Source organism: Macrobrachium nipponense, chromosome 12, assembly GCF_015104395.2.
Source record: "Macrobrachium nipponense isolate FS-2020 chromosome 12, ASM1510439v2, whole genome shotgun sequence".
NCBI classification, from domain to species: Eukaryota; Metazoa; Arthropoda; class Malacostraca; order Decapoda; family Palaemonidae; genus Macrobrachium; species Macrobrachium nipponense.
This window is the reverse complement of record NC_087205.1, coordinates 66,070,521-66,092,866: the sequence shown is the minus strand read 5'-3', so window position 1 is coordinate 66,092,866 and position 22,346 is coordinate 66,070,521. Positions and strand designations below refer to the sequence as shown.

General features: G+C 41.9%; 1 protein-coding gene across 3 annotated transcripts in view; it reads right to left on the bottom strand.

Moving 5' to 3' along the window:
• LOC135224562 (probable tubulin polyglutamylase ttll-15) overlaps window positions 1-22,346 on the bottom strand; it is a 233,454-nt gene that overhangs the window by 77,756 nt on the left and 133,352 nt on the right. For 2 of the 3 annotated variants that reach the window (XM_064263670.1, XM_064263672.1), the window contains exon 2: window positions 10,453-10,644. In XM_064263670.1, coding sequence (XP_064119740.1) covers window positions 10,453-10,636 — 184 coding nt within the window. In that variant the 5' untranslated portion in view covers window positions 10,637-10,644. Of the gene's footprint in view, window positions 1-10,452; window positions 10,656-22,346 lie in introns of all 3 variants that reach the window. The other variant, XM_064263671.1, reaches the window with a different exon arrangement.

Sequence of the window (22,346 nt, the reverse complement as noted above, 5' to 3'; positions counted from 1 at the left end):
CTCGCTGGTGCTCCACGCCTGGTTGGCGCTTCGCGCCTGGCTGGCGCCTATCGCATGGTTAAAGCCTCGCTGGAGCCTTTATGGCCCATTACTTGCAACCGTGGTCATGAAATCTCGATATCAAAATAAGAAGAGGTGCTGTAAGAATCCTATAATTCTACAGTACTTCCATAGTTGGATGTTTCTTCTCAATTTTCCTCTAATTTGAGTATATCGGAAGGGGAATTATTCTTTCCTCGGTTAATTCTTCCGTATCCCCCCCCCCTTTTTTTTTCTGAACGAAAATATTTTGGATGGTGCTCTTGGCTTATTGCACCAGGCTGGGCGCCTCCTACTAATTATCTTTATGTTATGTGCCAGAACATCTGTGTCTTTATGGTACCCGACATCCTTTCATATGTTAATTCCGTTCTTATTATGAAAAACTTTTATATACGTCGTATAATCCATTCAGGGAAACCATTTCCCACTAAAAGAATGTTTCCCATTCGACTCATACAACTTCTGCGCAATATCCGATTCTAAATACGGTTGTGTCATTTCTCGAAAGACTTAACCATAGCGTAGTCTTGAAGTGAATCTGTATTACATCTCTCTTCTCACTAAGTATGTACTCTAATAAGACATGCTTTCATAAGTATGAGTGCATTAAATAATATAATGTTCTGCTGCATTAGAATCCTTTAATCATGTTATCTACGGTAAACAGCATTGAAAGGTTGTAATACGTATCTTTCTTATTGAAAGCTTCCTAACAAAAGGCAGACAATATTTTATTTATGATAGCTTCAGTATTCCCTCAATCCGAGGCTAAGACCATGAATGTAGGGAAGAGATACGGTTAGTTATCCCATTCCGCAGGAGAGAGAGCTGTAAACGACAGCTCACGACTGAGAACAACATGGTACTGCGTTGGTCTCACTCTCAAAGCGAAAGCAGTCTTCGAAAGCCATCTGGCCTTCCCTTTCCAGAGTTGCCAGTTACTCCATTAAATAAAGGAATCTTATAAAATTATTATCGAGCTTCAGGAAGTTTATATATATAAGCATAATTAAGCGAACGAGACTTCGACAAGTCTAGAAACTAAATAGGTGTCGTCTAAACAATCCTTTAAACAATTTCTTCCTAGGAAAGGCCTAGAAGGGTACTGGTAATTCATGGAAACCTCTTCTAACACGAAGAAAAATGTTTCTATCCTACTCTCAATTCACCAATAAAGATATGCTTCTCCGATCACTTCTCGAAGACACGATAGCATCATATAACTCATACTCTAGCGTAATTGAATACTCTATAATACTGTTACATTAAGGTAAACCGTATTAATTTAGGAAATTTTGTAAGGATTTCACTTGACCATTATAGCATAAATTTCGGTATGTGAGTATGCCTTGCCATACCGTAGTCCTAAGGCGATTTGTCCTAACCATGGTAGGAGCTAGAAGCTTAAAAGTTATACATATATGCTTTATCACTCAACGAGATCCATATAATTCATTCGATTGACAAATAATCTAAATCGTTCTAATCAGAATAGATCTATATCTAAAAATGCACCGATGGGGAATCTTATGTTGAAATAACAATTTCATAGCCCCATGGGATAGCGTTCTCGTCTAGTTTCGAAAAAATGTTCGAACAATGACTTTATCACAAATGTTATCGAACGATCTCTAATATTAGAAGGCGCTAAATCGTCACCTGATCGAAAGGTGGATCGATTAACCCTTAAACGCCGAACCTGAAGTTTAGTATGCAACCATCAGAAATGAAAAAAATTATCATTATCATATATAAATAATGCGATATATGATAGCGCAAAAACGAAATTTCATATATAATTGTATTCAAATCGCGCTGTGCACAAAACGTTTAAAGGTAACAAGTTACTTTTTTTTCGTTATAATGTACACTAAATTGCGATCATTTTGGTATATAACAAATTGTAAAACGATAAAAGCAACACAGAGAAAATATCACAAAATAATGCATGAATTCGTAACGCGCGGACGTAAACACATATTTTTTTCAAAAATTCACCATAAATCTAAATATTGTCCTAGAGACTTCCAATTTCTTTCAAAATGAGCACAAATGATTGAATATTACTATACTGTAAGAATATTAGCTTACAAATGCAGTTTTCGACCATATCTGGCGAGTTAAAGTTGACCGAATGTCAAATTTTTTTTATATTTTTTTATATGCAATTATTTCGGAAATAAGAAAAGCTACAACTTTCAAATATTTTTCGTTTTATTCTACATGAAATTGCGCACATTTTCATATATAAAACTCTATGAAATGCCTAATATGAAACGGAGAAAATATTCCGAGAATGGGACTTACAAATTTCGGAGATTTGTGGCGGAGAATCCGCGCGCGGAGGGAAGGAAAGTTTTTTTTAAAAATTCACCATAAATTTAAATATTGTGCTAGAGACTTCAAATTTGTTTCACGATTAAGATAAATGACTGAATATTACTAGACTGTAAGAGTTTTATCTTACAATTGCGTTTTTCGACCATTTCGGTAGAGTCAAATTTGACCGAACGTGGTTTTTTTTCTATTTATCGTGATTTATATGCAAATATTTCAAAAAATGAGAAAAGCTACAACCTTCAACTATTTTTTGTTGTATTATACATGAAATTGCGCACATTTTCATATATAAAACGTTATGTAACGGCTAATTTAAAATGGTGCAAACATTACCACAATCGCACGTATGATTTTTTCGGAAGAGTTACCGCGCGGACGTAAAGAAAATGTTATTGTTTTCATAAATTCACCATAAATCGAAATATTGTGCTAGAGACTTCCAATTTGTTGCAAAATGAAGGTAAATGCTTGAATATTACTAGAATATAAGCGTTTTAGCTTACAATTGCGTTTTTCGACCATTTCGGTAGAGTCAAAGTTGACCGAAGGTTGAAAATTTGTCACTTATCATTTTTTATATGAAAATATTTCAAAACTGATAAAAGCTACAACCATGGGTTGTTTTTAGTTGTATTTTGCATGAAATTGCGCACATTTTCATATATAAAACTTTATGTAACGGCTAATTTAAAATGGTGCAAACCTTACCACAATCGCATGTATGATTATTTTCGGAAGAGTTACCGCGCGGACGTAAGGAAAAAGTTTTTTCATAAATTCACCATAAATCGAAATATTGTGCTAGAGACTTCCAATTAGTTGCAAAATTAAGGTAAATGATTGACTATTACTAAAATATAAGAGTTTTAGCTTACAATTGCGTTTTTCGACCATTTCGGTAGAGTCAAAGTTGACCGAAGGTTGAAATTTTGGCACTTAAAATTATTTATATGAAAATATCTCAAAACTGATAAAAGCTACAATCATGAGTATTTTTTTGTTGTATTCTACATAAAAATGCACACATTTTCATATATAATACTCCATGTAACGGCTAATTTAAAAGGGTAAAAAAATTATGTCAAAGTGACGAAATAATTTCAGAGATGTGTCACAGATACTTTTTAGTGCGGCAAGAAAGAAATTCGCGCTTGCGCGCCTGCGTAACGATTGTAAACAAAACAACACCTTGATCCGTGAACTCCCAGCATCCCCCAAGGCGCGTGATTCAAGAGTTTTCGGCTGGTAGGCCTAAAAGTATTTTTCCTCGAATTTTTAAAAAAACTTTTGTATGTCGACGTAAAATATGTCCAGTCGGCACCCGAGAGACAAAAAATGTCGACATAAAATACGTCCAGTCGGCGTTTAAGGGTTAATGTCATTCTCATTTTGAATAATTCTACCAGAAGGCATTATACGAGGATCTTTGTCAATTTCATTCATTCGAAGTTCTCCTATCCATCGTGGAACAGTAGGCATAAAAAGGGAGAAACGCTGTTTTAGGAAGCCTTTCCAATGGCTATCCCTGGCAGTCTGGGAGGCTCTACAGAACCTGCCGAGGGGACGCCTGACCGGTGGGGATTCTCTGAAACCTCCTTACGGTTTTCGACATTCCTTCTCCTCTGGGCTTGTGAGCTTGGAAGAGGTCTAGACCTGAGAGCGAGACAGAGCCGATCAGACGCACCCTCCATTGTAATGGGGGAACACTATATTCACTTCTTATGTTCTAAGAGTTTGCATTCGAACTACTATATCCAAAGACTACAATTTGCAAATATGATATTGTAGATTCTGCGGAGTAAGAAGGTGATGAGGAGGCAACAACTTCTAGTACTGTTACTACTATAATTGCTCGTTAACACAAGAGCTAATAAAGCTTCTAAAGGATAGTTACTTTTCTGACTTCCCCAACTAGGAAGAAAGATATACATTTCCTCAATCAAACTCTAACACTTATTTGTATTAATGAATAAATATAAGTAATTCCCTTTCATGAAAGAATAAGTAATTCACTTTCGTGAAAGTGCATGAGTGTCTACCGAAAACTTCGGTAGTTACACGTCACTAATCTTCGAAATTTTCGAAGTTAATTTTATCAAAAAGTTAACAAAAGCGTATGCTGAACCAAAGATCCATTACTTCCCTGTAAAAGTTAGCCCAGACGATCGATGGCGATGAAACACGAAAATCCATCAGGAGGAACTGCAAAAGTTGTTTACATTCCAAGCGACAGAAAAAATATGAATTAGAAAACGGGTATGGTTCCTATTCCCGCCACCCAGCGGCTCAATAGGCCTTGTACTCACACTCTTCAAACGTTTAACCCTATACCTCTCTAACTTCTTCAAATAAGAAGTTAGAGTCTTCCATTCTTCTGCATTTAATCCCTCACATTCATGACAGGTATTAGTAGAAGAACATTCAAACCCCCTACATTTACGACATACAATGTGAGGATCAACCGAAGCCTTCGGTATCCTCACCCTGCAGCCTACATTCACACACATTCTCACACTCACATTTGAGTCAGACATACTGAGAAAAATAAAAAAGCAAGTCCAAATTCAGTCCACAGTAGCGAATGCCAAAAACCACGATCCAGATACGTCACCAAAAAGCTGAGAAACGATGATCAAAAGGTTGAAATAAGAATCTAAGTCAGGAGGTAATAATACAACAACAATGTTGATACCACCGGCGACAGAGAAAATATGATAGAAAACAGGAATGGTTCCTAGTCCTGCCGCCCAGGGCAGGATGGTAGATCACCTGACCTACCTGTATCGAGTGGCGTGAAATTTGAATTTCTGTCGGGGACGACAGAGTCTTAGCTAAGTATATATCTGACAGGTAAGTTGATTGTATGAAACTCTATTATGTGTAGATCTGGAATTGTGAAATAAATTATTACAAAATCGGTTTTGCACAACGAACTCGTTCGCTCATTGATGTAGCAGATAATGAGTGGTTTTAAGAGAGTGCTCGTTCGTTTGTACATCACTTTTAACCTCCACTGTATCTTATGAGTTTTGAGACATATTCAACCAGCTTGTCCTTGAAGATGGAGGGCGCGTGACAACCACACAAAACTATTATCATGGACATCAGAGGTGAGAGTTGTTGGAACTTACATTAATGAATTCCTTTTCAGCACCTCAAACTATTTGAGATGATATGTGAAGTGGCAGAAAACCTTTCCTTCTCATGAGAGATTCGTGAGAAATTATTATCATTCCATTTTTGTGCACTTGTTGGTGAAATTTATCACTGTCCTCTTTATGAGATTTGTTATTATTTTGACAAGTGTATTAATAAGAATTATGTTTCTTTCTGACAGGAACTCTTTTGAATTGTCGCTTTGTCGGCCCTGTAAGCCAGATTATTACCTAGTATTAATAACACTCATGATGTTTAACGTGTTGAAGAGACTAATTGATTTACTGCATGACTTTTTACTTCTGTGGAATTGTTATCAAAGTATGGCGAGAAGTGTCCCTTTTATTTTTTTTTTCACTTGTGGGAATGGTTCAGTCTCCCAGGATCTTGTACTAGACAGTCCATTTTCTGTGTCGAGCTTTAATTAACTATTTCAGTCTCCCATTTGACTATCTTTCTAGCTGTCTGGTGATAGTTAGAATTTTGCTTTTCTTTAAGAGAGAGAAATAAAGTTATTTTTTTTAGTTCAGAGTTTAATTCAGTACCCAAATTAATTTTTCCATTGTCTTGTAAGAAAGAGATGATGTGATTGTGTAGGGGAAGATATGTTAATGAAAGGTATTAAAGAGAACGATGCACAAGACAGAAATCAATGGAGATGACTCATTCATAACGGCGACCGCATATAGAAATGGGTAAAGCTGGGAAGAAGAAAATGTGTGTATGTACAGGCAGGCCCCAGTTATCTGCAGCCGCGGTTATAGGTGATCCGGTGTTATGGGGTTTTTCTAGCTGATCCCAGTTAACAGCAGCGCCAATAACGGGGGCTCGGTGGCTTTATTGACAATTTTCAGTTATCTGCGATTATTAGTCTTTCTTTCCTCTCTTAGGAACAGATTGGATGCTAAAAACTTTTATGGTCATGCAGAATCACCACCAGATGATTATTTTAGCTTTGATGAGAATTCAAATTCCTCCCTAAATGAATCTGATCATAATTTAGAAGGCATTAGTAGTTATAGCGAATCAGGATGATAGTATTTTGGCACCGATGGCTCATATGGAATAACCTCTGAATCTGTTGACCAATTGGAACTTCAAAAGTTCAAGTAAAGATCCACTACATTACTACCCTGAAAAATTCTCATTGTATTTTAATCATTTATATTTTAATAATTTACTTACATTTTCATCTGTTCATTTATCAGCCTAATTTATTTTTCTACCCTAATAACTTCTCTCTTCTTTCTGAATTTCCTTTTATCTTCTATCACTTCTTCCAATGAACACCATATTCTTTAGAAGCTTGAATTTCAAGTGAATGGCCCCTCTTGGCTTGTTCCATATGAATAAGGTTAGTTTCTGAACAATATGATGATAAAAAATTTTCTTTCCTCACTTTGTGCTGAAGCCAAAAGCCCAACTGATTCTGGTAAGAATACAGACTTTTGTTTTGTTCCTAGCATAAATTTATTCAAAAAAGTTCTTGGTCCTGCATAACCCCTAAAAGCAGCTCAAGATCAACTCAAATTCATCCTACAGCACCCTCTAAAAGGTCTATATAACTTCAAAGACACTGAATTGTAACCCATACCAGTGACATTTATTCCTACCAAATATCAGTTCAGAATCTTCTTCCTTGAATAAATGAGACTATGCATTCAATACTGCAATTAAGTTGAAGTGTTTACTGGACAATGTTTTCTAGTTAAATTACTTCAGTTTGAAAAGGTCAATTTTATGCCTCAGGAACAAATTAAAGCAGATGGAAAACACATGGGTTTGCTTTTTGAATGCATCTGGAATTATATCAAAAATAAGACATAAAGGAAAGCCAAAGCACAAGTGAAAACTAGCAGTTCTGACAATCTTCAGCCAACTGAAAACTAGCAGTTCAGACAAACTGAAGATAATATGAAGACAGGAAATACAGCATATCTTAAGAAATGACAATAAATTTTGATGTACCTCTGCTACAGTATGTGGGAACTCCAAATATTGATACAGTGGTACCTCGAGATACGAAATTAATCCGTTCCGAGGTGGCCTTCGTATCATGAGTTTTTCGTACCTTGGACCACATTTTACATGTAATATGGCTAATCCGTTCCAAGCCCTCCAAAAACACCCCAGTAAATTTCATAATAAAGCTAAATTGACCTATAAACAATGAAATACCACAACAATATGGACCATTCAATACCTAACTTAATACGTACTGCTAATTACCTGTAAATAAAGTGTATTAGTGTAAACGGTATACAAGAAATACTGTACGTATGTAGTAAAATACGGAAGCTTACCTTTCGAGTGAGGCTATCTCCGAAAGTGGCGACAGAGGAGGAGGACAAACGGCAGATACGTACATACACTTAACTTTACGAAACACATAAAAAATTGTAAGGGAAATGTACATAAACTAAACTTTACGAAACACATTAACAAAATTGTAACACTTAACTTTACAAAAAACTAAAATAAAAAATTAATTTTTGTCTTTTGTTGATTTTTACATCTTTTTTTTTTACTTTTTTTTTTTTTTTTTTAACAAAATCTCAACTTCATCACCACTTTCAACTTTCTGTTTTTTAGTATCACTTGGATCTCCCTTTTTGCTTACCCCTACTAAAGGCCTCTTTAAAAAATAGCTATCCAAGGAAGATTGCTTCTGCCTACTTTTCACAATTTCACAATGTTCCTGAAACGACTCAGGCAAGCCTCATCGAACTGCGCAAGCATACGACCTGTGTAAGCCTTTTTGGGGTGTCTTTTTTCTACAAATGATTGCACTTTATGAAAAGCAGCTAGAACATCCTTAATTTCTGCCATTGTCATAGGGTCGTCCTCCTCCTCCTCGCCGCTGCTAGAGAACTCCTCTTGAACGACATTATGTTGCATGGCCTCCAACTCCTTCAGGTCATCTGTCGTAAGCTCCTCTTGGTGCTCCTCGAGAAGGTCGTTGATGTCGTCCTTGTCGATGACCAGCCCCATGGACTTGTCGAGTGCAACGATCTCGTCAAGATCTGGTTGCAAAACAGTTTCAGGATCGTCAACTGTTTCTGAATCTGCAGCACCAGCTTCGCCCACGTCGAATCCCTCGAAGTCTCTGGCGGATACAGCGTCAGGCCAGAGTTTCCTCCATGAGGAATTATAGGTTCGTCTCGAAACCTCCTGCCAAGCTTGGTCAATGAGTATGATGCATATCACAACATTGAAATTCTCCTTCCAAAATTCACGCAAGGTGAGGTTAGTGGTATCGGTGATGTCGAAACATCTCTTGAAAAGATGTTTCGTACTTGCTGATCCATGAGCTGGAGGAGAGGGGTGGTGTTAGGCGGAAGATGAAGAACCTTGATGAAAGAATACTCGGCTAGGATATCTTCCTCGAGGCAAGGAGGGTGGGCAGGGGCATTGTCCAACACCAGCAGACATTTCAGAGGGAGGCGCTGCTCTTTCAAGAATTTCTTCACTGTCAGGCCGAAACACAGATTTACCCACTCGGTGAACAAAAGCCTCGTTATCCAGGCTTTCTCATTAGCCCTCCACATCACTGGAAGCTTCTCCTTAAGCACTTTGTGGGCCTTGAAGGCTCGAGGAGTCTCGGAATGATAGACCAGTAGGGGCTTCACGTTGCAATCCCCACTGGCGTTGGAACAAAGTGCGAGCGTAAGCCTGTCTTTCATAGGCTTATGCCCGGGTAGCTTCTCTTCCTCCATGATGTACGTCCGACAAGGCATTTTTTTCCAAAAAAGGCCAGCCTCATCATAGTTGAAGACTTACTGAGAACTGTAGCCTTCCTTGGTCGTCATCTCGTCGCACGTCTTTTTAAAGGCTTCGGCCACTTTCGTGTCCGAGCTGGCAGCCTCCCCATGCTGCACCACTGAATGGATGCCAGTCCATTTACGGAATTTCTCGAACCACCCATGTGAAGCCTTGAAATCTGGGGTTGGCGTTGATGTCCCTTCTCCTCCGTCGTCTTCGGCCTGGCCAATCAAATTGCCGAAAATAGCACTGGCCTTGTGAGAGATTGCCGTCTCTGTTATCGTATCACCAGCGATTTCTTTGTCTTTTATCCAGACAAGAAGAAGCCTTTCCATCTCTTCATGCACGTGGGTCCTCTTGCTGGACAAAATAGTGACACCCTTGGAAGGTGTAGCTGCTTTGATGGCATCCTTCTGCTTAAAGATGGTGCCTATTGTCGTATTCCTTGGCGATCACACTATATCGCCTACCAGCTTCATACTTCTTGATAATCTCCATCTTCGTTTCCAAAGAGAGCATCCTCTTCTTTCCGTGAATTTCAACTTTCTTGGGACCCACGACTACGTATATACTGTACGTAATTTACGTATAAGTAGAGTAAAGTTCTCACACAACACGATAAAGTACGTATACTGCAACGAAATCACTAACGAATTTACGTTAATAAACTAAATTGTTAAAACGAACGAATACCGCATGCGTACAATAACGATGCTGGTACCGAGTGGCCGAGGCTCACTGCTACGTAGTAGATGCATGATGGGAAGGATGCTGACCAATAAGAGAGAAGGATCTCATGGCAGTGACTAGCATCAGGAACCAATGGGAGAGCAGGAGGATGGTGGTGAGTCTACTCAGTTGGCGGCGCGCGAGTTTCAAAATTGTTATCAGTGGCCCGGGCGAATCTCAGACTTTACAGCAACAACCTTTTGTATCTTGAGCAATTTTCGTATGTAGAGCCATAAAATTTTTCGTATTAGCTTTTGTATCTCGAGTTTTTCATAAGTTGAGCCTTTCGTATCTCGAGGTACCACTGTACAATGAACGTACTGAAAACAACTTTAACACCAGCAGAAAACAATATATAATAAAGTTTTGTAAATAGAACACAAAGACTCACGTAAAAAAAAAAAAATACTTAAAACTATCTACCTGCAACATGTGGTTTGTTCCAATGCTCCTCGGTAAGTCTGTGAAGTTCATAAACATTCAGAGCTGTCAGTACAGCTCCAAAGACGAGTACAAAAGCTACCACAACCATAAACTGCATCTGTCGGCATGACAGAGAAAGCCCAATCACACTAGGGCTTGCTCCTCCACCAAGCATCCCTTTCATAATGGACTCTGCAATATTACTGTAATCAATTAATAAAATACAAAGAAAATTGATACAGTTTTAAACTTAATTCATGCATGCACAAAAAAGATTAGCAAAAACATTTGAGACCAAAATGTAACATACTTAGCTACCAACAACTGTGGGGAGAAATGAAATGAAAGACACAGAACACCGAAGATTTCCATATAATTAAATAGAACAACATTTGGAACAATTTCTATGTTCCACAGATACTAATCAAGTGTTTTAATCTTGATACCTTTTATTAACCACAACTCACCTACTGAACTGATTACTTTCAGTTTTTACTGCAGACTAGAGATGTGCTTACTGCAATGGCTGGGAACATTACACTCATACCAAAAGACAAAGCTTGTACTATGAGGTAGAAGATGTATTTGTTCTGAGCCTATGGTAATGTTCCTCCTATCAGGGCAACCCAGTCAGCAAATTACAAGTAAGTACACTTCTTAATAAATGGAAATTTTTTCTTCTTCCTATTAAGACAACCATCCAGCAAATCATATGGACACTTCAACAGGTGATCCAAATGATTTCTTCCTTGGCGCCTGCACCTAACACAGGTCACAGAGCAGCACTGCATTTGACACCACATCAGAGGGTTTTGAAGACTTGTCTCTGTATGCCATACAAATGTTCATGTTTTCATTGGGGTGTACTGAAACTGTTTGCTGTGTTACCAAATATATATACTGATGTAAGATGGTACTGCTGACATTTGACTTTAAGAGGGAGTCCAACAGGTTTGAGAGTTTGAAACTGGTTTTGTACAGAGAAATGATATTGTAATGATACAATTAAGTTTGTTCATACTTACCTGGCAGATATATATATAGCTGTATTTTTCCGAATCCGACAGAAATTTAAACACTTACGACACACGCAGTGGGAGTCAGGTGGTTAGTACCCATTCCCGCCGCTGGGAGGCGGGTATCAGGAATCATTCCCATTTTCTATTCATAATTTTTATTTCCACTGTCTCCTGAGGGGAGGTGGGTGGGTACTTGATTATATATATCTGCCAGGTAAGTATGAACAAACTTAATTGTATCATTACAATATCATTTTGTTCATGAAACTTACCTGTCAGATATATATATAGCTGAATCCCACCTTTGGTGGTGGGAGTAGACAGAATAGAAGATTTTAGGAAACATATATATGCAGATAATTGATATCTTGATTCCTTACCTGTTAGCATAGCTGACTTCGTGGTTACTGCCGCATAAGTCTGCTTGTGCTACTAGAGTTGCCAGCAAGGTAGAGACCTATAAAGCTGGTGCACTCCAGATGATCTGTCAACAGGGGCGAGACCACGACGTGACTAGACCATTGACCATACAAATGAGGGCAACGAAGTAAAACCAAACCACCTGGCGTAGCCTACCAAAAGTATCCCACATAGACTAAGCTAATGGAAGGGAGATCCGCCGCAGGCGGTCAACCCCACAACCATAACACAAGTTAAAAACTCCCCTAAACCATTAAAGGATAGGATGAGCGCTACCTCCTGCCCCCAAAACAGTGTCTGCAGCGACGTATGGTCCGAGCGAGTAACAATTTTCGTATGTTGCTTTCACCTCCCGCAGGTAGTGTGAAGCGAACACCGAATTGCTTCGCCAATAAGTGGCGCCCAAAATATCTTTGATTGCCATATTTTTGTGAAAAGCCACCGAAGTAGCAATAGCCCTCAACTCGTGGGCTTTCACTTTCAGAAGCTCCATGTCACTTTCACTACACTTTTCATGGGCTTCCTTAACCGTACTTCTTAAGAAGAACGCCAGTGCATTCTTCGACATCGGAAGATCTGGTTTTTTCACAGAGCACCACAAGTTCTCCGAAGAACCTCTGCATGCTCTGGTTCTCTGCAAATAAAACTTGAGAGCCCTGACAGGACACAGGACTCTCTCAGCTTCAGGTCCCACTAGCTCCGACAACCCTTTGATCTTGAACGTCCTCGGCCAAGCGTTGGAAGGGTTCTCGTTCTTTGCTAAGAACGTAGGACTTAAGGAACAAACTGCACTATGATCCTTGAACCCAATATGCTTGCTTATGACTTGAATTTCGCTAACCCTCTTCGCCATCGCCAGAGCGGTTAGGAAAATGGTCTTCTTAGTAAGATTCCTAAGCGAGGCTAAATGGAGCGGTTCAAATTGACTCGACATGAGAACTTAAGTACCACGTCTAAGTTCCACGATGGTACTTTCGGTTGGAGAACTTTCACAGTCTCAAATGATCTAATGAGATCATGAATGTCTCTATCATTCGCTAAGTCGAGTCCTATATGCCTGAAGACCACAGAAAGCACGCTTCTGTAGCCTTTAATCGTGGGAACGGCTAGTTTCGCTTCGTTCCTAAGGTGAAGAAGGAAATCTGCTATCTGGCTCACAGAGGTTGAGGTGGAGGAAATGCCCTTCCTTCTGCACCAACTTCTAAAGACAGCCCACTTGATTGGTAAACTGCGATTGAGGAGGGCCTCCTTGCGGTGGCAATCGCCGTTGCCACAGGTCTTGAAAAACCCCTCGCTCTGGCCAACTTCTTGATAGTCTGAACGCAGTCAGACTCAGAGCGGGGAGGTTTTTGTGGTACCTCTCGAAGTGGGGCTGTCTGAGTAGATCTTTCCTTAGGGGCAGAGTCCTTGGAAAGTCTACTAGGAAGGACATCACCTCCGTGAACCAGTCGACCGCTGGCCAGAAGGGGGCGATGAGGGTCATTCTCGCTCCTTCTGATGCAGCGAACTTCCTCATTACTTCCCCGAGGATTTTGAATGGGGGAAAAGCGTAAATGTCTAGTCCCGACCAATTCCACAGTAGGGCGTCTACTGCCACTGCTCCCGGGTCCAGAACTGGGGAGCAATACAGCGGAAGTCTCTTCGTTCGGGAAGTTGCGAAAACGTCCACATGAGGACGTCCCCACAGCTTCCATAGCGCCTGGCATACTTCCTGATGAAGGGTCCATTCCGTCGGCAGAAGCTGTCCTTGCCGACTGAGAAGGTCCGCTCGCACGTTTTCCACACCTGACACAAATCTTGTCAGAATCGTGACGTTTTGCGACTTCGCCCAAATCAGGATATTCTTCGCAATGGTGAACAGAGAAGGAGAGTGAGTTCCCCCCTGTTTCCTGAGGTATGCCAAGGCTGTGGTGTTGTCCGAGTTTATCTGAACCACTTTGTTGGAGACTTCCTCTTGGAAGAACCTTAGAGCAAGGTAAACCGCTGAAAGTTCTTTTAGATTGATGTGCCAGGACACCTGTTCCCCTCTCCAGGTGCCTGACACTTCTCTCCCTCCCAGTGTTGCTCCCCAACCCGTGGAGGACGCGTCGGAGAACAACACTAGGTCGGGGTTCCGAAGCTTGAGCGAAAGTCCTTCCGCAAGCTTCTTTGGATCCAACCACCATTTGAGGTGCTTTTTCACTTCTTCCGTCAAAAACAAGACCTCTTCTAGATCCTGTTTGCGTGACCAATTGCTTGAGAGGAAGAACTGAAGTGGTCGGAGGTGCAACCTTCCCAGAGAAACAAACTTCTCCAGTGAGGAAATGGTCCCCAGCAGACTCATCCATTCCCTCACCGAGCATGTTTCCTTCCCTAGAAAGGCTGACACTTTGTCCAGGCATTGAAGTTGTCGCCCCTGGGACGGAAAAGCCCGAAAAGCCACTGAGTCCATCTGAATCCCCAGATAGACTAAGGATTGAGAAGGAGTCAGATGCGACTTTTCGAGATTCACCAGAAGTCCCAGGGACCTCGCTAACGACAGAGTCGTGTGAAGGTCCTTCAGACACCGGTCTTGCGATGAGGCTCGAATAAGCCAGTCGTCTTAGGTAGAGAGAGATCCTTATTTCCGCAAGATGGAGCCACCTCGCAACGTTCTTCATAAGAACGGTGAACACCATCGGCGCCGTGCTGAGACTGAAGCAGAGTGCCCTGAATTGGAAAACCTTCCCTTTCAGGACAAACCGCAGGTATTTCCTTGATCGGGGAAGGATGGGGACGTGAAAGTATGCGTCCTGAAGGTCTAAAGAGACCATCCAATCCCCCGGTCTTAAGGCTGCAAGCACGGATTGAGGTGTCTCCATCTTGAACTTCTGCTTGGTAACGAAGCGATTTAGACTGCTGACATCCAGAACGGGGCGCCACCCCCCTGACTGCTTCGGCACTAGGAACAGACGGTTGTAAAACCCCGGAGAACTCCGGTCGAAGACCTGTTCCACCGCCTGCTTCTCGATCATTTGATCTAGTAGATCGTGAAGCACTTTCTGCTTTTTCTCCCTGATACGAAGGAGACAAATCCTTTGGTGTCGAAGACAGCGGGGGTAACATCAGGAAAGGAATTCTGTACCCCTTCTTGACGATGTCCAGAGACCGAGCGTCGGCACCTCTCTCTTCCCAAGCTTTCGCGAAATGTAGAAGTCTGGCTCCTACCGGTGGCTGAAGGACTTCCCTCTCACTTCTTGCTCTTGGAAGGAGCGGGAGTCTTGCCTCTGAAGAGCCTCTTCCTCGAGGGGCTGGCTTCGAGGAAGAAGCAGATCGAAAGGGCTTCGATTTCTTCAAAGCAGAAGACCCAGAAGACAGAGTAGTAGTAGGCTTCCTAGAAGACTGTGCCAGAAGGTCTTGGGTTGCTTTCTCCTGGAGACTGGCAGCTATGTCCTTTACCATAGACTGGGGGAAGAGATGTTCTGAGAAAGGAGCGAAAAGAAGATCCGCTTTTTGAGCTGGTGAGACCGACTTTGCAGTAAAATTGCAAAAAAGTGCTCTCTTCTTAAGCAGTCCCGTGCTGAAATGAGCAGCCAATTCCTCAGAGCCATCCCTGACGGCCTTGTCCATGCAAGACAATACACTGGACAGCTCCCCCAGACTGATGGAATCAGAACTCCTGGACCTGGCATCCAATACTCCTAGGCACCAGTCAAGAAAATTAAAGACCTCTAGTGTCCTGAAGAGGCCTTTAAGGTGAAAGTCTAACTCACTATGCGTCCAAGAGACCTTAGAGGAAGACAGAAAAGATCTTCTGGCGGCATCCACAATACTACCAAAGTCTCCTTGAGCTGAGGCTGGAAGCTTAACTCCGACGTTTTCTCCCGTCTCATACCACATACCAGCTTTGCCACAAAGTCTTGAAGGTGGTAAAGCAAAAGAAGTCTTGCCTGAAGCTTTCCTCTTTTCCATCCAATCATGGACCTTTCGAAAAGCTTGCTTCGTAGAAAGCGACTTCTTCATTTTCACAAAGCCCGAGATCTTAGTAGCTTTGGATGACGAAAACTGAGAGGGAGGAGTACGTGGAGCTTCAGGTTGGAAAGTGTCTGCAAAGACTGACTGTAGCAAACGAGTCAAAACCTTGTAGTCCGTCGAAACTGGAGCCAACTGCTGTTCTTCGTCCACTTCGACGAAAGCGTCACTAATTTCCTCTTCAGACACTGGAGAAGTCGGAGGAAGTAAAGAAGAGTCACGAGCTTTCTCAAAAGAGAAAGAGCGGCGAACAGGAAGAGTTCCCGCTTCCGCTTGCGCTTGCGGAGGTGGAAAACTGAACTGACGTCCGTAGGCGCGCGCATGGCGTCCGAAGCCAATCTACTGGCGCCGACTGAAGCGCGCTCGACCGCAACAGATGTACACCTGGCGTCCACTGGCGCGCGCTGAGCGTCTACTGGCGCGCGCTGAGCGTCTACTGGCGCGCGCCGAGCGTCCACTAAAACGCGCTGAGCGTCCACTGGCGCTCGCTTACATTGCACTGAATCACGCTCGGCGTCCACTAAAGCGCGCTTGACTTTCACAGAAGCGCGCTCGGCATCTAAAGAAACGCGCTTCTTATCAACAAGTTTCGTAGCAGCGGAAACAACCGCTTCACGAGAGCGAGAAACTAATTTCTCGCCTCCTCTAGAAAGTTGCTGGGGAGCAGAACGAACTCTAGAGGGAGACTCAAACGGAGAGAGAGACGAGCGAGGAGAGGGAGAGGGAGAACGCCTCGACCTCTTCACAGGAAGATTGTCATCCTTCTTACGGCGACGTGGAACAGTCTCTCTCGAGGAAAAAACATCTCGAAGTTGCTGCTGAAGAGACTGGAGAATCTTGCTTGTAGGTGAAGCCTCCTTTTCTGGGGAGGGGCTGATCCTGTGAGCAAGCGAGTGGCGAGGGGACGCCTTCTTCCTACTCCCAGGAACCGCCACTTCACGCACCTTAGAGCGACTGCGGCGCTCGAAAGAAACATCTAGGAAAGACTCCGCCTCCGAATAATCCTTACGCTTCTTCTGCGGAGGAAAAGCAGCAAACGCACTATCAGGCGACGAGCAAAGTTCCGGAGAACAACTTGGACGTGAAGCGTCCCGAACGCGAGCCGTCCTTTTCAGCGGACGTGATGCGGTATGAGAGCTCCACCCCTTGCGCGGGGAGGAAGCTTCAGAAGAAGAAAAGCACTCCTTGAGAAGACGTGCACGCGCACGCTCCTTGGCAGTCCGGGTAGGTTCGTCAGAAGCTGCCGAAGGCACGCCAGATCGGTGGGGGTTCCTCGTAACCCTCCTTCGACTTTCGACATGCTCTCTCCCCGTAATCTGGGAGTCAAGCAGAGGTCTAGGTCTAGAGGCGGAATGAGGCGGATCTGTCGGACCCTCCACTACACAAGGGGCACTTTCACTGCACTTCTCTTCACTTTTGCTCTCCAGAGCTAACACTTTTGATTCTAAGTTACGAATCGATTCAAGAATTAGCGATAAAGTATTACCTTCTACCGACACTGTTTCAGGGGCCGGAGGCAACACTACAGGGGTAGGAGCATAATCTACAGAAGGAGGGTTAGCAGGAGAATCATTAAAATCTTGCCTACCTGAAACACTCCTGGAGGAAGACCTCCTTAACCTATCTCGCTCAAGTTTCTTAAGATAGGTTTCATACGCCTTCCATTCCGACTCTGTTAATCTTTCACACTCCTTACAACGACTTTCAAACGTACATTCATTCCCCCTGCAAACTTTACAAACAGAATGTGGGTCTACTGAAGCTTTCAGTAGCCTACCTCTACATTCGGACATAGAACAAAATCTAGCGCTAGCAGAACTAGACCCTGACTTCAAATCAATCCAAAGTCAACGTGTGCCAAGCCACCGATCCAATTCAGATACCAAAGAAAAACCAAAAGGGATACTCAAGTAGCTAGTAAGTTTCCAAAATCTGGACGGAGGTGCTGCAAACAGGTGTTTTCAGCACCGGCGACAGAAAAATTATGAATAGAAAATGGGAATGATTCCCGATACCCGCCTCCCAGCGGCGGGAATGGGTACTAACCACCTGACTCCCACTGCGTGTGTCGTAAGTGTTTAAATTTCTGTCGGATTCGGAAAAATACAGCTATATATATATCTGACAGGTAAGTTTCATGAAGAAATGACAGTTTTATGATAAAGTAAAGTTTTATACTAAATACTTACCATAGCTGTAGTTTCAACTCACACGGCAGCTAAATTTTAAAAATTCGTGGTAGTGCTACTTTTGTTTTGGGTAGGTGACTATGCCCGCCCACTTTCAGGGAAAGAGATAAACAACTCACCAAAGAGCTTCAACTTGTTTGTGCCCTGTGTTCATGCGAGGGGAGGAGAGCATGAGGGGAGGAGAGAAGGCTCTGATTATGTAATTATTTGGTAAGTATACATAAAACTTTATTTTACCATGAAATTGTCATTTTTACATAAGTTATTTACCAAGCCATTAAAAAGCTGAATCCCACACTGACAGGAGGTGGGAAACATGGACATATCTACCCCTTAACAATAATGTAATAGAAATGAATTTGAGAATAAAAAAGTTGCTAGCACTGATACAATGGTTGTTGCTTCCTTACCTGGTAAGAGAGCTACCGCAGGTTGATACTGCCTCTGGTTGGCACTTGCCTTGACCTGTAGTGGCGTGGCAGTATAACCATGGAGTGCTTACTTCAGTGGGAGCTTTAAAGTGAAGGATATTTCCAAGGGGTAACAAAGCATCAATAGTTGCCCCTGCCCTGGGCACAGTATCGCAATAAAAAAAAACAACTAGATAAACAATGCTGTCATCTACACAATATTTTGAAAAACCACCAACCATCCACTAAAAACTGGTGGGTACTCCAGGTACCAGGTAACCCCAAGCTCCCCTAAGACTCAACACCCACGTCAAGGCAATGAGAAAAAAGAATGAAAGGGATGCTTCCTATGCTTCTTCCCCCCAAAACCATGCCAGCCACTGGCAACAGATCCAGGCTACTGCAATTTTCATATACCATTTCTACTTCACACAAGTAATGGGTTGCAAAGATCGACTTGCACTTCCATTATGTCAATTGAAGAATGGAAGTGAGAGACAACTTATGCTTAAAAGCGAACGAAGTAGCTACTGCTCTGATTTCATGAGCTGTGACTTTAAAAGAGGGTAACATGTCCCCTCCAATTAGGGAATGCACTTCTGAAATAAGGTCTCAAGAAAAAATGCTAAGGCATTTTGAGATTTTGAGAAAGAGGACAAAAAGGATATTTCACTGAACACCGTAAGTTACTTGCAGGTCCATGGATTTTCTCAGTCCTGTGAAACTACTATCTCAACCCCCTCAATGTACAAAGAGCTTTCTCTTCTTCTGATGCCAAGATCTCCACTAGATTCTTAATGACAAACGAATGAGGGCAGGGTTTAGACGGGGTCTCGTTCTTGGCTAAGAACCCAAAGTTCAAGGAACAGACTGCATTCCCTTGAGAGAAGCCAATCTTCTTAACAGAGGTATGCAGCTCACTATAATTTGCTTAGCAGTTGCTATGGCCACAAGAGAGTCTTCCTAGTCAGATCTCTGAACAAAGGGGTTCGAAATGGTAGCTAACGCCATTTTAGAACCACTTCCAAGTTCCCAGAGACCACCCCACCTTCTTTTGCTTGGATGTGTCGAATGACTTAATAAGATTGGACAGATCCTAGTTTGAAGATAGATCTACCACCTTGTGTCAAAAAACAGATCCTAGTATGGCCCTATAACTTCTAATGGTAGAGGGAGACATACCTCTAAGAGGACCTCAAAAATAGCAGAAAGTCTGCTATCTTTGCTATAGATGTCTGAGAAGACAAGATGTTATGTCTTCCACACCAAGAGCAAAAGACTGTCAACTTGGCTTGGTAGACTTTGCTAGAGGATTCACGTCTACATTTAGCAACAGCCTCTGCAGCTGATCTTAAAAAGTCTTTTGCTCTAATGAGCTTCCTGACACTTTCAACCTGAGGGACTGTGGGCCCAAAAGTATCGCTTTCAACTCCTTGACGTTGATATGCCAACCTCAGGCCTCCCAGCAGCCTTTAAAAAAAAAGTAGGAGTTTGACCAAAAAGTCCCACACGGCTATAATGTAATACTATTTCAAATGCAACATTTTAATCATTTAAATGCATATAGTATGCAGTAACAGTTAACTTTCATTATCAAAGAATAATCAATCAGTACAAGTAAGCAAGTGTCACTTGCACCATTATATTAAATAAAGACTTTTTCTTTTACAGGGGGAAACGTCACCAAGGCCCACCCCTGACCAACCTAGTAACAAGAGGTATTACTCTAGCTTGTTCTATTTTATAACTACTAATTATGAAAGAAAAGTTACTAGGCCCTTGCACTGGGTTTCACCCTTTTTTCTTTTTATTCAATTAAACATTTTCCACTGCAGATTTTCAGTGAGAAAATCCTTTGACTAGCATTCACCCATACATACTTAATATGCAAACAAGAAGTTTTAATAAATCAGATTAAATATCAATTGTTAAAAAATAGAGCCTGCATATAATGACATCTCAAAATTAATTACTACAATAATTTACCAGTCACTGAAATGCACCGGTATCACTCATATTTTTATTTCTTGTATATTTTCTTTTATAGAGAAGTAATTTCATCTGAAATTTTCTTCAGTTCAGCAGATGATTTCTCCAACTTTGCACTCTCTCTAACATTAGATGGCAACCTATCTATAAACCAAAAGCATTACTAAAAATGATATTGTCATGTTACAATAAAGTTTTATACATACTTACCTGACAGATATATACTTAGCTATAGACTCCGTCGTCTCCGACAGAATTTCAAATTTCGCGGCACACGCTACCGGTAGGTCAGGTGATCTACCGCCCTGCCCTGGGTGGCAGGACTAGGAACCATTCCCGTTTTCTAATCAGAATTCTTCTCTTCCACCTGTCTCCTGCGGGGAGGCTGGGTGGGCCATTAATCGCATATATCTGTCAGGTAAATATGTATAAAACTTTATTGTAACATGACAATATCTTTTTTATACATTCAACTTCCCTGCCAGATATATACTTAGCTGATTAGCACCCATTGGTGGTGGGTAAGAGACAGCTAACTACTGAAATAGACAGGTAAACAACATATGTTGTAGGTATTAATAAACCTTGGTTCCTACCTTATTAGGCTGAAGACTTCGCGGCTACTGCCTTGGAGTCTGCTTAGCCTCAAGAGCCTCAGCGAGATATTGATCTATGGCTAAGAGTTCTTGTGGGTCTGCCAATGGGGTCTTATCCACTTACTCGGCAGAGCCTAAAGGCCTTTGTCATTGGGTGCTATTCCACTAACATGACAATACACCTTGTTCAAGGAGCACAACACCGATCCCGATCACCTGATCCTAACATCCATGTTAGTTCTAAGATTGCAAGGAGTTATCCCCGAACTCCTTACAAACAACCAAAAACTCGAAACATATTTACACTTTCATTTACAAAATATACAAAAAAAATTTTGTACTCCCCTACTAGCCATACATACCCTTGATCCCCTACCAGCAATGACACTATGCTCCCGTGCGACATCAGTGAGCTTGCTAATAGAAAACCAAGCACATATCTGACAAGAGGGTTTATGTACGATAAAACACAATATTTAAGGATCAGTCTTTGCTCCAAGACCCAGCACTGTATCTGCTGATACAAATGGACCTAGCGAGAAGCACTTCTCATAGGTCACTCTCACATCCTTCAGATAATGAGATGCAAACACTGAATTGCACCTCCAATATGTAGTCTCAATGATATTTTTTAGAGACATATTCTTTTGGAACGCCAAGGACGTTGCTACCGCTCTCACCTCATGGGTCTTGACCTTTAGAAGACCGAAGGATTCCTCCGAGCAGTTCTTGTGAGCGTCCGTAATTACGCTTCTCACAAAGAAAGCCAAGGCGTTCTTGGACATGAGTCTTTTGGGGTTCTTCACCGCACACCAAAGACCTTGTTGACAAGCTCCCATCTGTCTCTTCCTCTCTAAATAATATTTAAGAGCTCTCACTGGACAGAGAGACCTCTCTATTTCTCTGCCTACGAGGTTAGATAGGCCTTTTACCTCAAAACTTCTGGGCCACGGTTTTGACGGGTTTTCGTTCTTTGCCAGAAACATTGTCTGGAAAGAACAGATGGCAGCATCTCCTTTGAACCCCACTGTGGAATCTAGAGCGTGCAATTCGCTCCTCCTCTTGGCTGTAGCGAGAGACACCAGGAATAAGCATTTCCTAGTGACGTCGCGGAAGGAAGCCAGATGTAAAGGCTCGAATTTATCCGATGAAAGGAATTTCAATACCACGTCTAGATTCCAACTAGGTGTTCTAGGAGTAGCTGCCTTTGAAGTTTCAAAGGATCTAATTAGATCGTGTAGATCTTTGTTGCTTGCAATATCTAACCCTCGATTCCTAAAT